The sequence below is a fragment of the Castor canadensis genome, chromosome 5 (assembly GCF_047511655.1).
Source record: "Castor canadensis chromosome 5, mCasCan1.hap1v2, whole genome shotgun sequence".
In the NCBI taxonomy this organism is placed as follows: domain Eukaryota; kingdom Metazoa; phylum Chordata; class Mammalia; order Rodentia; family Castoridae; genus Castor; species Castor canadensis.
Genome location: NC_133390.1, coordinates 171,016,297 through 171,033,527, shown reverse-complemented (window position 1 = coordinate 171,033,527; position 17,231 = coordinate 171,016,297). Strand labels below are relative to the sequence as shown.

Here is a 17,231-nt window from a genome sequence, read left to right as displayed (position 1 = left end):
GGAGCACTGCTTCCCAATGGTGAGAAGTGGGGGTTGTTTTCCAGAGGATGAGCCCTGGGAGGCCCAGGTGGTAAAGTGTCCGTTACAGCTGTGACTAGAAGCCAGGGTGGACTCAGGGACAGACAAGATCTCCCCTTCAGAGTAAATAACCTGGAATGCCCAGGCCCAGATTGCAGCAAATGGTATTTAATGAAAACACACATTACAACCTACCAGTTGGATAAATTATGAAATTTATTTGTATCACCTCTTAAAAGCCAGAACATAACAAATTCCACTTTCTGGAAAGTCATCTTATTAGAAATACATGAAGTGCACTTAATACAAGGAAAAGTTTCTCAGTTCCATCAGTGAGATGGACGTGTTCTTCTCAGTTCCCTCAAGTGAAGGTTTTGTCCAACTTCTCTTCTCTCCCAGCTTCTACCGAGATGATCTCAATTCAGAGGCTTAAGTTAACTTTTTCCAGAGATTACAGTGAAGTAGCAGACCTCAACATTTGGATCCTTCCAAGTAATAACATTAGAAAAAATTATTTTGCCCCAAATGGGCCCCATCTTTGCTGGTTATTAGACATCCCCCTTCCCTGGCGGGAGGGGAGAGGCCCATAGCAGCCGTGCATGGAGCAAAGCCCACCACTACTTGCAACCTCAGCCATGGACCAGAAAAGAAACTTCCGTATTTAGTTCGAGATGTGCAATGTAAGAGAACAAACCCAAATGCACATGCCTTTTGGTCAGTTTGAGGACCTGCTCCTGCAGATCAAGCTGACAGCTCAGAGCCTTGTATTTAAGCTTCAAGTGAACTTCAAGCTTCTTGAGCTGCTACTGAAGTAAACTTCTCTAACTGCTTATAGATGTTTCGTGCCTGCCTAATAGCACAAACAGGGTGCGACACTGGGTTCCCTAGAGCCTCTTTCTGCATTGAAAGGCAGAGTTCTAGAAACAGATTTACAAGTTGAAATCAGTGTCATAAGGAAACCATGTGTGCTAGATTTAATCTAAGTTAAAAAATAAAAGTACTAGTAGCCACTGGAGCCCCAAACCTCTTTCATTATTTGAGGGCTGCTTTTCATGCCTCAGAACAAGAATGAAAGCAGGGTGGCTCTCAATAGAGAGGCACACAACAGGCTACAGCCTTCCCACCTTTATGTGACCCTCCTCCCCACTTACGAATAAATGCATTTGAACTTTCCTAACCTAGAAACACTCCCACTAAAAATATATCCTAAAAAGGCACCATGCAGGCATTTAAGACGGAACCAGTTAATTCTAAAGGTGTGCAAGAGGCATAGGAAAATATTATTAATCAAAACTTCCAGCATCAGATCATGTGAAACCCAGAATGTTTGCCCCAAGAGAGCTCTTGAAATGTCTCCTGGGATGCTGCCAAAACCCACCGGCAGGCAAGCTTGGCAGCACAGAGGGGTTTTGGCTCTGTTCAGATGCACTAATGCCAGAGTTCACATGCCTCAGGGACAAGGAAAGCAAATGCTTGTCTTATTGTGCTATTTATGACCCTGAAAAGGTCCTGACTGGCTCAGAGGACCTGAGAAATGAACACTGGACAGGAGGGACAAATGGGAAACAGGAATATGTGGAGGTGGAAAGCTGGATATTCTTCCAGAAGAGGCAGAAGCTCCAAGAAGTAGCTGAGAACCAGTAAGACTAAACCATATGATAAACAAGGTTAACAGTGGAGAAGACAGCTTTGGAAAGAGCCCAAAACAAAGAGGGCTCTGACCTAGGGACCCTCCCCCCCATCGGAAGTGACCCTGCCCCATGCCATGGCTCGTTTCCAGGCCTGTTGTGCAGGTAAGGTGGCTAAGAAGGTAAGGTGTAGGAATCAAAGGTTCACACTTAACACGTACAGACAGCAAGGACTCCGCTCATTGGTCGATGATGGAGCGCTGCAACACCTGGTTCATCATGTCCTCTTCATCAACATCATAATCCTGGAGGTGACACAGACACGTAGCCTCAGCAAGCATTTGCTGCCACAAAGACTAAGAGCAGGAGCTTAGCAATGGGGTCTGGAGAGGGCCACCAAGGACGCCAGCCCACCATCTGCAATACTAGCTATGGACTGGACACATTTCAGCTCAGTGTCTCTGAAGCACTGCCTCACACTTATATGAAAATGGCTTTTCCTTCAAATGGGAATTGAGAGGCTCCAGACAGCACATGGAGTCTGGCAGAGGCCAAGAGCTCAGTGTGCTTACTTCAGCTTGTGCATGCAGAAGGCAAACACAAGTACAGATGCACTCAGCTGAAGTGTTGTTCCTAAGTGCTGGCTTCAGTGCTCACTAAAGATAGGACTTTTTGAGGGTCATATGGTACAGCAGAAACTGTAGTGAAACTAGATTAAAGAGGCAAACTTATATGGACTTTTATGAATTACATTTACCTTTACAGCATTAATGAATGAAAAGTTTTTTTATTTTGGGCGGCACTGAGATTTGAACTCAGGGCCTCATGCTGGTAGGAAGGTATACCACTCCAATACTTTTGTGTGATGGGTTTTTTCGAGATAGGGTCTCTTGAACTATTTGCCCAGGGTTGGCTTCAAACCTCGATCCTCCTGATCTCTGCTTCCTGAGCAGCTTGGATTATAGGCGTGAGCCACCAGCACCCTGCTAAATATTCTTTATGATGACTTGGGAAAGAGTTTTTCTTTCCAGATCCTGAAATATAGCCATTAACAACAAATACTAAGGGCTGGGGATGTAGCTCAGTGGTAAAGTGCTTGCCTAGGCCTGGCGGAATGGCTCAAGTGGTACAGCACCTGCAAACGTGAGGTCCTGAGTTCAAACCCTAGTACCACCAAAAACAAACAAAACAAAACAAAAATACTCTAAAATCCTAACTTGATACTTACATGTGTCAATGTTTACTTCAAGCAGCTAGCCAAAGTTATCTAGCACTCTAATGCCAGGACAATAGGGGCCTCCTCAAAACTAGCTCCACAGAAAAGAGTACAAACCTGACAGCTATATTTAGTTAATGGATGTGTTCTGTTTGACTTGGAGTACTTTTTTTTGGGGTGGTACTGGGGAATGAACTCAGAGCCTATGCTTGCTAGCATAGTTTAGAAATAATTAAAATATGAAATACTTCATCTGAACTTCACATTTCCTGCTTTTTGGGGAGGAGACAGGTGAGAGACTGACAATATTGTACCTGTTCTCCCCTCCCCCCCCACCCCCCCCCCCAAGACCTGGGGATGGAACCCAGGGCCTCATGCTTGTATATTCTGGCTAGGCAAGCACCATACTGCTGAGCCACACTCCCGGTTCTGGGCCTGTATTTCCGTAAGAGTTGATGGCACCCTGACGTGAATTATACCCTATCAGCTTATGAATCCTGTAAGGACCATTTCTGTTACTCGCCTGATCCTCATGGGCAGCAGAGCTGAACTCAACCCAAACTAAATTCTACAATGTGTAGACATTATACATACCAAGAGAAAATTAGGGCTGGTGGGTGTTGTAGCTCAAGTTGTAAAGTGCCTGCCTAGGAAGCTCAAGTTCTGAGCTCAAACTTTAGTGCCACCAAAAAAAAAAAAAGTGAGCAAAATTGGGGGTAGAGGAAAGAGGAGGAAGAAATAAACCTCACCGTATCTGTCTAGATAATCGATAGGTCATCTTAAACCCCATCCTGGCCATCAGCCTGCCCACAAACCTACTGTTCCAGGAACTGGGAGCCCATCATATTAGTGACAAAGTCCAGTGACAGGGCACCCAGTTTGCCTTTTTAAAAATTAATTTATTTTTGCAGTACTGGGGTTTGAACTCAGGGCCTATACTTTGAGCCACTCCACCAGCCCCTCTCTGTAACGGGTTTTTTTGAGATAGGGTCTCTTGAACTATTTGCCTGGGCTGGCTTTGAACCTCGATCCTCCTGATCTCTGCTTCCTGAGTAGCCAGGATGCCCAGCCGAGTTCCCCTTTTTAGTGAAGTGAGTAGTAGTTCTCCTGGAGGAGGGGTCAGACTCACCACGAAGGTGTCATAAGAAAACTGGTGCCGGCGCTGGATATGCTCTATGAAGTTGGCACTGCGGTAGTTGGGGTCTCCCCAAGGCATCGAGGCACATATTGGACAAACCTGTCAATGAAGCAAGGTTTTAGATATCTGATATCTGAGCTGAATCCAGCCCCTCCACGGCCTGTGTCTGGCCTCCTTTTTCCCTGGTCAGTTTTCCTGACACCAGTCCAGTGCCTGGTCATTCTTTTCTGTGCACATGAGCATCCCAGAATATACCAAGTCTTTTATTCAAGTCAAATGACATGTGAGGGCGGGTAAAGGCTCTGAGAGGAGAGTCAGCCTCACTGGGGGGCCACAATACAGTAATCTAGCCACATACAAATACAATCCAAAAGCGCAAGGAAACCAATGAATGCTCAGATGACAGGGATCAAGTCAGAGAGGGTTCACTTAACAAGTTCACCTGGGGGTACGACAGTAGTGGACACTCGGCACAGGCTTTCCCACTCTACTTACTCACATCCTGCACTCCCCTCCCTGGCATGGCAGTCCCAGTAGGCCAGCGTGGCCCAGGTGAGAGAATGGGCATCACAGGCCCCTCAATGCAGACCACAGGGGGCAGTTTCTGATCTCAGGTGGTGGAGCTTCCAGTTTCCTTTTCTGGGGCAGACTTCTCAGCCAGAGATATAAGCAGAACCTGAGCAGTGAATGGGCACCAACTTCTCAGACCTGAGCTGGCAGGACTAGTTCCCTCCTTCCTGAACCCAGGCTCTGGTCAACTAAATTTAGGCAGCAGGCAGACCTCCAGCTTCTCCAATCTTAGTTGGCATTTGGAGTGTAAGTTCTGAGGGTCAACCTTTCTGGAGCTCAGACAGCAGGTGCCAGCCTCTCTAATGAGTATGCCAGACCCGAGGCTTCCCTTCTTGAATCCAAGAGGCAAATGCTCAGATTCCCTAAACTTAGGCAGTTTGCCTCCTTCAATCTAGGCGACCAACTCAACTTTAGCTCTCAAGCCCATAGAAGGTGCCTTCTTAAACTCAAGTTGGCTGTCCAACCTTCAGCCCCTTCAGGTCACCTCTTATCAGGAGAAAGACAGGAAAGAGTCTGGAGGAAAACTCTGTGTTCTTTCCTCTTCCCCTTCTTGGAAGGATTGGAGTTTGAACTCAGGGTTCTACACCTGCAAAGCAGACATTCTACTGCTTGAACCACATCTCTACTATATTTTGCTGTGGTTATTTTGGAAATGGGATCTTGTGAGCTATTTGCCAGAAATCTTGATCCTCCTGATCTCAGTCTCCCAAGAGGATCACAGATGTAAACCAGCAACACCCAGCTCATCACACCCATCCCTTTTTATTTTTGTGGTACTAGGGGTTGAACTCAGGGCTTCATGGTTACTAGGCAGGCATTTTTACCACTTGAGCCACACCTCCAGCCCTCATCTCCCCTTCTTGAGCTGAATGGAGACATCTGTTGAGGCTAATAGAGTCTGGGGTTAGCTGTGATCCTAACTAGGGAGGGAGGCACAGAGCCTGCCCTCTGGCTTACCTTGGGACTGGCTGTGAACAGCAGCATCAAAGCTTGAAAGAGGGGCCAAGAGTTTGGGCCTCCCTACACCACACACTTAACTGGACAGCTATGGGGCTGGGTATGTGGCTCAGTGGTAGAGTGCTTACCTATCATGTGCAAGGCCCTGGGTTTAATCCCTAGCATGGAAAAAATTCTTTTTAATTTTAAAAGCTGATTTGGACATTGAAAGTTGGGAGGTATATGGAGAGGCACAGAGACCACGCAAGGGTGTTCAAAGAAGCAGAAACAGCAGCAGCATGGAGAAGGTGCTAGGAGGTGGCAGCATTAGAGGCAAATTTCCAGCCTGGTTGGAGTGGAAAATTCACACAAAAGGGCATAGTGCTCTAGCTTGGCGACAGAATCCTAGCTAACTGCAAGGAGAACACTGTGACAAAGGGGGATGGCAAGAGATTCGGGGATGGCAGAAGCAAGCAGGCTGCTATCACTATGGTGCTCGAACACAGGTCAGGACTGGAGGCTGAGGAAGTGGTGGTTTACAAGGAAAGGGCTGAGCCCTCCAGAGCTAAGAAGCTGTAGAGGGTGAGGAGCTAGAATGGAGGGCCAACAGCTAAAGGAAGAGAAGGTCTCAACAGAGACAATATCATCAGAGATTTCAGGAAGCCAAAGGGAGGAGGCAGGAAAAAACAGGGAAAAGAAGGGAGAAAACTAGGCTGCAGTACCAGAAAACAGAGTAGTTTAGCAATGGCCATCAAAACTATCTGTGCAGGTAACAGTAACCTTTCACCAAATTAACCTACAGCCTAAGACTTAACTATAGAGAAACAGAGTGGGGAGCACTTGCCTAGTCCTGGGTTGGTCCACAGCACTGAAAACATATACAAGCAAATAAACACACAGGCAAGTACAAAACATAAACACATAGGTAAACATATCAAAACTTATAGCTGTAACCTGGGTGTGGTGGAGCATACTTATAATGCCAGCTACTCTGGAAGTTGAGGCAGGATGACTGCTTGGAGAACAGCCTGAGCAATACAGTAAAACTGGTGGGCACCAGTGACTCACACCTGAAATCCTAGCTACTTGGGAGGCTGAGATGGAAGGACTGAGGTTCGAGGCCAGCCTGGGCAAACAGTTCTAAAGACTATCGCCTCAAAAACAACCACAGCAAAATGAACTGGAGGCATGGTTTAAGCAGTAGAGTGCCTGATTTGCAAGTCCCAAGCCCTGAGTTCAAAACTTAGTCCCACCAAAAACAAACACTACAGTAACACCCTGTCTCCAAATAAGTAACACAAACTGCTTTTTTTTTTTTCCCTAGGACATTATGCAGTCCATGAGGCAGCCATCTGGAATTGTAGGCATACATTACCACCATGCCCAGCAGAAACTTAAGACTTTTCATGAAAAATTTCAAACCTGCAGAAAAGCATATAGTCATTTGATGAACCTTCCCTTATCTCCTGCATTTAAACCTGGCATATTTATTTCAGGAAAAAAAAAAAGCATTTTAGAATGAGGCGTTTTTGGCGTTTTTTCACCCTTAACTATTTCAAGTACAATCCTTAAAGTAGGTGCTTCCCAAGTTGAGCATGGTGGTGAACAGCTGCAATCCCAGCACTCAAGAGAATGAGGCAGGGGTTCTAGGCCAATCTCACACAGTGAGACCCCATCTCAAAAACAACAAGATGATGATATTTCCCCTTATAAACAATTCCATTATTTTACCTAACAAAAATAATTACTTAACAGAACTTAAAATACAATTCATAATCAAACTTCCTAATATTATCTGGGACTGACCATTACTAAGAGACCAATAAATAATGGCACAACCATAGAATGGAAAACCATGGAGCCATTAAGAAAATGTTAATGAGTCGGGCACTGGTGGCTCACACCTGTAATCCTAGCTACTTTGGAGGCTGAGATCAGGAGGATCACAGTTGGAGGCTGGCCCAGGCAAACAGTTGGCAAGATCCCATCTCCAAAATAACCAGAGCAAAATGTGGCACAAGTGACAAAATACCTGCTTTACACGGGAGAAGCCCTGAGCTCAAACCCCAGTCCCACCCCAAAAAAGAAAAACAACAACAACAAAAAAAAAAAACCCAAAAAAATAAAAAAACAAACCTTGACTTTGGATTGTGCTTTACAAAACACACCTCTTACTACCAAAGAGTATATACCATGCAGTCATGTTAGGATAAGAAAGCAAAATAGCATTGCAATGAGCAATCCAGACTGGCATCTGCTCTCAAAATTTCAATAATCTATGTAAGAGACACAAATATTAGAGAAATGGAGATCAGCGCCATGATGACACTATTTAATTATTTTTGAATCCGAATAATCAATTTTTGTTGGGTACCCGGTGGATCACGCCTGCAATCCTAGCTACTCTGGAGGCAGAGATCAGGAGGATCATAGTTTGAAGTGAGTCTGGGCAAACAGTTTAAGAGCTCCTATCTTGAAAAAACCCATCACAAAAAATGGCTGGTGAAGTGGCTCAACAGTGAAGGCTCTGAATTCAAACCCGAGTACCACCAAAAAACAAAAACAAAAAAAATCCAAATTTCAAATGTGACAGAAAACAAGTACTCTAACAAGACCAGCTGGAAGACTGGGGGACATGGCACAAATGGTAGAGCGCTTGCCTAACAAACACAAGGCCCTGAGTTCAACCCTTAGTACTACTGTAAGACCAAAAAAGACCATGTGACACCACAGAGAATTGGTGTTAGAATGTGATGAGGAGGATGGAAGACAGACTTTAGAAGGAACAAAGGAGAGGGCACAGAAGAAAAAGCAGCAGCAGCTAGAAAACCATAAGACGGAAGACAGAAGACAGAACTGAATGCTACCTAGAGGAAAGTACTGGGTCAAGTGTTTTTCCCACCAACTGGACAACTTTTTTTTTTTTTTTTTTGTTATACTGGGATTTGAACTCAAGATCTCACAACCACTTGAGCCACTCCACCAGCCCTTTTTTATGTCAAATATTTTTGAGATATGGTTTGTCTATTTGCCTGGGCTAGCTTTGAACAGAGGTTCTCCTGAGTAACTAGGATTATAATAGGTGTGAGCCACCAGCACTTGTTTTCTTTTCTTTCTTTTTTTTTTTTTTAAGTCTTAATATTACCTCTTGATGGGGGGAAAAAAAAAAAAAAAGAGGTAGAGCAGAGCTGAAGATAAGAGAAGCAGCAAATGTGTAACATATACTATGCCAGGCTCTTGTTTCAATCCTTTACCTAGAACTCAGAACACAGATAGAAGACAGACTTGAAAAGGAGCTTTCTTTCTCAACACCAAGGCAGAATAAGGCCAAGGAAAGTGCTGCAAGTACTCACAGGGACAAGGCTACGAAGGCAAATGAGAGAAGCAGGCCTGACATAAGACCATGCCATGTACAGGGGACAGAAACTACTCGAAGACAACTGACTCTTGCCAGAACTTCTAGTTTTTCTAATGTAAATTATCAAACTCAAGAAAGCTTCTGGTTAAGAAACCTGGTAGACACCCAGGGAACCACATTTAATGTTTCAACAACCAGATCAACAGACATTTCATGACCATTAATGTGGCACCCAGAAGAGACTGTACTTCTGTACCTCCTACTCTGGGTACAGAAGGAAGGTTTCACTAATGAAGGACATCTCAGTGGTTAAAATTTAAACATGGATTTCACGTTAGATGTTAGATTGCCTCAATGTGAAACTTCCTGGATGTGATAATGACATACAAAATATGTGATTCTGTTAGAAAATGTTCTTGTTCTCAGGATATACACTGAAATATTAAGGAGACAAAGAGTCATGGTATTCATAACTTATTCCCAAATGGTTCAGCAAAAAACAAGTGTATTAAGAGTATGGTTAAGCAAACATGGTAAAATGTCAATCTGTGATTCTAGGTGAAGGGTATGCAGAGTTAACTGTACTTCCCACTAAAAAAGAAAAGGTTGTTCTTACCACAGATTTGGTGTCTGTGCTGTGGGATAATTTGCAGTGCTCCACGAGTCCTTCCTGGTCAAAGTTCTTCTCAGGACAGTAAGGACAGGGAAAGGTGTAACGGTTTGGGACATTCCTGGAAGATGAAAGACAGAAAGGAAAACCTTTCTAAGTACCTTCCCACTCAATCTTAACTGTTGTATGCCCCCAAAGAGCAAAGTTTACTGAACAAGTATGACAAGGATTCTGAAAATCACACTGAAGACTCAAATGTCAAAATAAGAGCACAGTTAACACCTGAAGTGAACATCAGTTTCCCCCCTGCAAATACTGTGTCAGCTTTAATGGCATTAGCAATTATGCCTCCACTTTCCCAAGTCCACACCACTAAACCCTTGAACATGGAGTGTCCAGTATCTTACTACAAGAAAATGAACTCTAGCTGAGGTGTGACTGAGTTATTTACCTTAGCTGAAGAGATGCATCCTTAGTGGTGGCCTTCACACCTTCCATAATGTAATTCTGGTATTTGGAACAGGTAGCCACATGGGCCCGGATCTTTGACAGGAAGAACTTGAATAGGAAGAACGAGAGCCCACAAGTTAGTGAGGACCAGGTATAATCTCAAAGCAAGAGTAAGAGGAAAACTGGACCTGTATCACCTTGGCAAACAACCTAACTACACTTCTGACTACTGTAGGTTTCTCATTAATACCAATGCTGATGTTTTACCTCACTAAATCACAACGTCTGCTTCCACTCTAAAGTAACCATCTCCTAGAGGTTTGCTTTACTCATAAAGTATGCTCTCTGCCTACAGACATGCTCCAAACACAGTGTTTTAAGTTTTCTACACTTGTACAGTAAGCCAAGAGCCACATTCCATGATGTATGACAAAGAAAAGTGATCATTTAAGACATAGAAGCTAGTATCACTGGTTAAATACTAATTGCCAGATTGTGATAGATGATTTTTTAAAAATAATCTTTTAAAAATTGTTATCCAAATTCTTTCATATAAAATCTAGGCTTTGCAAAAGAAAGATGGAGAGGGGAAAAAAAACTCAGGAGGGCTGGGGCATGGCTAAGTGATAGAGAGGACCTACCCAGCAGCGCAAGAGCTTGAGTTCAAGAGTTCAAACCCCAATACTGCCAAAAAAGAGGAAAAAAAAAAACAAACCTCAGAAGAGTGCTTCATCAGAGGTTCTTTCTGGATTTTTGCACAGTGCTGGGGATGGAACCCGGGCCTCTCCCACATGCAAACCATGTGGTTTATCTGTGTTACACTGCTAGTATTTGTTTTTGGTGCGTGTATGTGTGTTACTGAGGATGGAACCCAGGGCCCTGTGTATGCTAGGCAAGCTCTCTACAAGTTGAGCCACATTCCCAGCCACCCCCATTTTTTTTGAGATGGGGTTTTGCTATGTTGCCCAGGCTGGCCTCAAACTCTCGGACTCAAGCAAGCCTCCTGCTTTGGTCTCCCCAGAAGCTGGGGCTATAGGCACATACCACCACACCCCACCTGGGTAAAGTGTAAAAGAATGAAAACAGAGGTAAGGGAAAGAAAAACAATTTGAGTTATCTTAAAAATGGAGAAAATGAAAAGCATACGGGGAAGAGAAGAAAAAAATCCACACATGCATAAAGACAGAGGGAATAGGAAATTTTATTTCAGTACCTTGAGTCTCTGAATTAAAGGAAACTATAAGAAAGTAGAAGTTCTATTATTTGCACTCTGGCTCACTGTGACTGTCTTACCAAGTACTTTTTGCCATTAAATTGCCAGCCAAGGAGCCCCTCATTGAAATGGTTGGGAACTAGCCACATACAGCTTTGTAAAAGTCCCTCCAAGGAAAGAAACAGTAAGGCACAGTCATGCTGTGACCACTCTATGACCTCAGTTAAAAATAACGTAACCGAGGGCTGGGACTACAGCTCAACGGTAAGGGACCTGCCTAGCATGTGCAAAGCCCCGAGTGTGATCCCCAGAACAGACAAAAAGAAAAAGAAACGGACACAGCTATTCAATAGATAAGTAAAACAAAATGTTATACAGTATGATCCCATTTGAAAAAAAAATTAGTATGTGTTTATAAAAACTTTACATCTCTGTCTGCCAAGCAGTAGAAAATATTAGGCAGCTTTTTAAACTGAACTACTTTCTTTTTTGAACCACTTTTGAAGTGTTGTGTATGGAATGAGGAATAAGCCAATACTATATACTGTGTGGAATAAAAAATATGACTTTAAAACCAATGAGGCTATCTACATCTCTTGGAAAATAAGACAAAATTATTGGCCAGGTGCCAGTGGCTCACGCCTGTAATCCTAGCTACTCAGGAGGTAGAGATCAGGAGGATCGAGGTTCGAAGCCAACCCAAATAGTTCTTGAGATCCTATTTCAAAAAACCCTTCACAAAAAAGGGCTGATGGAGTGGCTCAAGTTGTAGAGCACCTGTCTAGCAAGCATGAGGCCCCGAGTTCAAACCCCAGTGCTGCTTTAAAAAAAAAAAAAAAAAAAAAAAAAAGAGAACAGTATTTCTCCTTTCCAGTAGCAGTTACACGAGATGTAAAGCAAATATACTTGACTCTAATATGATTATAAAAGAACACAGATGCATTCCACATGTCAGATATTGTTATTATAATGATTGCTTACTGAACTTTGTATCATGATCCCTCCCAGTCGAGTGCTAAATAGTTGAACCATTAAATTTTATGTCTCTTCATAGATTATGAAGTTTTTCTTCAAATTCACTGCAGAAGATAGCTTTTTTGAGTTACTAACTTCATTTTATATTAAAAAACACATGGACTGTCGTATTTTAATTAAAATTATATACAATGCTTTGGAAAATAAGTCTTACAGGAAAAAAAACCTGAGATAGATTTTTATGGCTTTCAAAGCTAAAATATATAATACACTAAGCCAACTCATGAAAAAAACAAACCAATAAGGTCACAAAATTAAGAGCACAGCCATCACCACAGATGATTGGCATGCATACGTGCTGCTAGTCACCTAGCTGTGCTCTGACTTCAGAAATGACGTGGCACAGCTCTGCTTTACCCCATCTCATCAGGGAAAGACACTGACTCTTCCACATACATTCTTACGGCAGCCATGGCAAGAAGTCTCTGTGCTCTCGATCTGTCGCTCGAGCTCCACAGCTCGGAAGCCAGGTGCCAGAGCGCTGCGACACACCCCACAGAGAGGTTTCTTTGGCTTCAGACATTCCTGCAGGCATGCAGAGCAAAAGCTAGAACAAGACATACAGAGAACTTCCGTCATGCATTGTGGGGACAAGACAACAAAATGTGGATCAACTTTTAAGAAGACATCAATGAATAATGGATTAAAAACAACTTGTTTCCTATACCCAATTCAAATATTAAGCCATTCTAGGACAGAAACATTGTGGTTTGGGGTAGGGGGAGACTGAAGCACACACAAGTCCAGTAACAGGGGAAAAAAAAAAAAAAAAAAAAAACACCACAAAATACCATGCTACATGGTAAAAGATGTTATAGTTGAGGCTCTGAAGCTTAGCATCTGCTACCGAGGGATCTTGATGGGGTTTCCTGAAGCAGCTCATTTTCTACTCTGTGAGATGAAAATAGTAGTACCTACCGCTAGAAATGCTAGGAGGATGGCATATGTATAGTAGACTCCTACTACAGTGTCTAGAACATATGAAACACACAATAAATGGGAACTGTTGTCATTAGAGATGAAAGCAAAGCACTATAGGAACACAAAGCAACAGCAACTAGATGTAACCCGAGAATGAGGCTGGTAAGACTTCAGAGTCAGCCTCCATGATCAGCCTTAAAAGACTGCAATTGGCAGAGAAAAAAACTCAGGTCTTCAGGCTTAAAATTTATAATACACTTGAGGAAATGAAAACCTAACAGACTTTTCCTCAAAAGCCATAGGGAGGGAAAGGAAATGAGATTTACAGAGCATCAACAATTTTGTAAAACACATCTGCGTAGGTAGAGGACTAAGGATATGTACTGAAAGCTACTGAAAAATGGGGAGGTAAAAGGCTAAGGGAGAATAATGGAAGGAGCTGAATGAACCAAAGTAAGACTCACAGTGGGGACACATTGAGACACCTCTCTGAACGACTTAACTAGTAATAACAAAAGACAAAACTGTAAAATAGGTACTGTGTGGGGGGAGATACTTGGAGAAGGGAGGGTAAATGAAGAATAAGGCAAAGGCATATGGTGAATGGACTTCATACACTTACATGAAACAGAACAAAGAAACCTCTTGCAATTGCTCTAATCAGGGTGGAGAGGGGGTAAAGGGCGAGAGACGGTGGGTGTGATCTAACCAATGTACAATATAAGCCTATATGGAACTGTCACAATGAATATATCCTAATAAAAAATTTTTAAAAAGCCATAGGGAGTTAAACGTTTAAAGGACGGCATCAAAAAAGACCATATAGGCTGATACAGTGGCTTAAGTGGTAGAGTGCCAGCCTAGCAAGCATGAAACCCTAAGTTCAAACCCTGTACCACCCAAAAAAAAAAAAAAAAGGGACCATATACAAGTTTCAGAAAAATACCTGGCACACCATGGACAACAGTGTTTTCATCTTGTTTTGTCTTTAGGTGAGGAAAGATAAAAAGAATCTAACAGATGACTAAAGGTAAGGGATTGTGAAGGCTTGACTGAGGTGACAGAGATGGATTCAGGAAGTGATTCAGAGGCAGTATGATTTGGTGACTTACTGAACTTGGAGAAGTCAAAACAGAATTTCTACCCTGAAGCTCTGGCAGGTAGTGATGCTGAGATGTGATACACAGAAAGAATGTACAGCAAAGCATGAAAATACCCTGTGCTACTCACCTGATCTGATAGATTTTTAAGGCAAGATTAACAAAATCTGCCAGAAGAGCCAAGGATAAATAATTAAAGGTAATTTGCATACCTGATTTTTTTTAAAACACTTTCTCCTAATTTCTTCCCTCTTATCATTAAGGTACATGTCAATGCTGCTAGGCAAAACTCCAGACCAGACTGGGAGGTGAAGGAGTTTGTTTATTTACCTCTGAGGGGAGAGTAGAAATGAGACAGAGTCCCTGTCCTCATGATCCTATATACTAAGTGGAGAACAAACACATGTTAATTTCATACAGTTATTAAATAAAGAAAATAAAATGAAGCAGAAATCAGCTGGGGTGATCACAGGAAGTGATCTGAAGAGCTGACGTTTGACTGAGACTTGATTATACAGACAGACACAGATCTGGATGCAAAGAGTGCCACAGACAGATGACATCAAACACAAAGGAGTGTCTGAAAGGCAGAAAGGAAAGTCTTTGGGGCAATGACGTAGGAGCAGGCAGTGCCTCATGCTATCACTGCATTGCCTCTCTACAAAGGTGGATTACAAGAGTAACCCAATAGAGTACAGAGGATTGCAGAGAGTACACTGAAAGCAAACCCAGCATGTAGATAAAAGCATCAACCTACCCCAAGCACAGTGTTGTACAAATGTTCACAAGCCCTTTTATGCCTGAGTTATACCCAAACAACAAGCCTGCTTCTAAAACTGTACCTTGGGCTGGCTTTTTCTTTCCTTCTTATATTTGGTAAGTACTGGTTTGAACCCAAGGCCTCATACTTGTTAGGCAGGTGCTCTACCACTGGAGCCACTCTGCCAGCCTTGTTTTGTGCTGAGCATTTCTGAGATAGGGTCTTGCAAACTATTTGCCCAGGCTTGGTTCAAACCTTGATACTCCTGATCTCTGCCTCCAGAGCAGACAGGATTACAGGCATGAGCCATTGGTGCCCAGCTTCGCCTTCGGTTTCTATTTCCTACTAATGGGCCTTTTTCTAGTTCAGCCTTCCAGGTGCTCCACCATTTCTGCACTGGTGCTATGTGGAAACCCCCTTGACTTAATCAGCACTTAATCGCCTGCCCTTCTCCAGTTGTATTCCACTAGAATGAACAGGATGTAGTCATTTGGGGATTGAAATAGTTTTATAAAAATCCAATGCCCCAGTCACAGCTTCAGTGAAACTTAAATTTCCAAGCACAAAATTTAAAAATCAACTAGGTAGAGCAGAAAGCATTTGGAGCTAAGGAGATTTTTCGCTGCGTGCACCAAGGTGTATCCACCTATCTTCAATTAGTACTGAACTGCTAAACACATGGAGCTGGTGTGGTGCACAGAGAAGAAAGACAAGGCTTGATCCTTGTCTTTCTTGCCCTCTGACCTAGGAAAGGTTCGGCTGGTTCAAGGAGACCTCAAATGTTGCTGCTTTTCAGGTGGGTCAAGTCTTTTTACAAATGTTAATACCTACCTACCCACCCACCCTGAGTCCTGATCTCTGTAATCCCTCCCATTGGACAGAGAATCTACAACATTGCTTGAGCATTCATTAGTGCTTATTTATAATCAACTTACCGGGTTGTAAACCTTGAGGCAAGGCAGAATCACCTGCCTTTACCCAAAAGATCTGGCACATGGAGGGCAAACACTCCAGTCAAGTTACCAGACAATGGGAATATGGATGTTCTGACTCAGTAAGAGGGTGGAATAAAGTCACTTCCCTCATGATCCCAAAGTGTTGCTATGTTAAGGAAAAAAAAGCAAAGAAGCCCCAGGAGAGAAAGGAGGAACTTGAAGCTTCAAAAGAAATCTGGGGTAGTGGGACCAGAAGAGCTCCAGGTTAACTGAACTGCAAAGAGGAATAGCCCCAAGTGGGAAAGAGCTTAGTGCACTTAAGCAGCAAAAAGCCAATGTGGCTGTGGGGCCCTTGTCAGGCGCCAAGCAGTGTCCTCTGGGCTACAGGCAGGCACCTACCATGTACCTGGGGACAGTTAGGCACTGGTGAGCCCTGACCCAAGTGAGCCTCAGTACTCAAGAGTTTATTCACCTGTAAAACGGCTGCCGACAGCCCAGTCCACCGCACCCCCCCCCGCCCCCGAGAAGGGCTGCTATGGAAACAACAGGTACCATACGGCACTCACTTGCCTGCCACCGGTAAAGGGGCCACCGCGGCCACTGCCCAAGTGATGCCCATGCTAAAGCAATGAGGGAGGCCAAGCTCAACACGATCTTTTCGGTCCGTGCGAGGGGGACGGCTTGGGAGCCCCTCTGGTCCCGGCACCAACAGACCCTCCACGCTTCGGAGCGGCGCGAACAGCCGGCCCGGCGTTTCCCGTTTCCCCGTGCGCCGTGGAAACCGCGGGACGGGACGGGGCGGGGCGGGACGCGCTGCACAGCTTTTCAGGACTTCCCTTTTGTTCCCTCAGGCCGGCTCAGCGCTTCTCCAACTTTAGTGCACGTTAGCGATACTGGCGGGGCGGGACGCCCAGGGCGGACCTCAGACCCCGACCCGTCCAAGGAGCCCGGCAACACAGCGGCGCTCAACGGACGGCCGCCATCCCGTCACGGTGGGAAGGGACGGGAGGCACGCGCGCCCGCCAACTCCCGCCCCGCGGCCCCTCAGGCCCGTCCTCTCGCCCTCGCCTCAGACGCGGCTGTCGGGGCCCTCGCTCCTCAGCCCCATTTCCCTCTCAGTCAGGCGTCCCCCACCGGGCCCGAGCTCGCCGCTTACACGTGTCCACAGGGCACTTGCACCGGCTTCTCGTACACCTCTAGGCACACAGGACAAGTGAAGCGGCCGAGGGGGTCGGCCTCCGCCGCGGGCCCCGCCAACTGCGTGACGCCCTCTCGGGGTTGCTGTTGCGCCGCCATCTTGCTGCCGCGGAGCGCCGCGCAACGCCAAGAAGGAGCCGGGGGGC

The 17,231-nt window shown here is 44.5% G+C and overlaps 1 protein-coding gene across 2 annotated transcripts; it reads right to left on the bottom strand.

Moving 5' to 3' along the window:
* Positions 1-216: 216 nt before the first annotated feature.
* Rnf114 (ring finger protein 114) lies at positions 217-17,223 on the bottom strand. 2 transcript variants are annotated; one of them, XM_020182164.2, is made up of 7 exons: positions 17,045-17,223; positions 12,569-12,719; positions 9,926-10,032; positions 9,481-9,595; positions 3,992-4,099; positions 1,868-1,951; positions 217-503 (listed from the first exon to the last, which is right to left on the bottom strand). In XM_020182164.2, the coding sequence occupies exons 1-6, from the start codon at positions 17,182-17,184 to the stop codon at positions 1,886-1,888; spliced, it is 687 nt and encodes a 228-aa protein (XP_020037753.1). In that variant the 5' UTR covers positions 17,185-17,223; the 3' UTR covers positions 217-503; positions 1,868-1,885. The 2 variants fall into 2 exon arrangements, with proteins under 2 accessions (XP_020037753.1, XP_020037752.1); XM_020182163.2 differs by having other exon boundaries at positions 217-1,951; positions 17,045-17,222.
* Between the last annotated feature and the right edge of the window lie 8 nt (positions 17,224-17,231).

Coding starts and splice junctions, on each gene's coding strand:
- Rnf114 (XM_020182164.2), bottom strand. CDS start 17,184: ATGGCGGCGCAACAGCAACCCCGAGAGGGCGTCACGCAGTTGGCGGGG. Junction 10,033..12,568: donor GCCATGGCTGCCGTAAGAAT/GTATGTGGAAGA, acceptor TTCCTATTCAAG/TTCTTCCTGTCAAAGATCCG. Junction 9,596..9,925: donor GATGCATCTCTTCAGCTAAG/GTAAATAACTCA, acceptor TTCATCTTCCAG/GAATGTCCCAAACCGTTACA.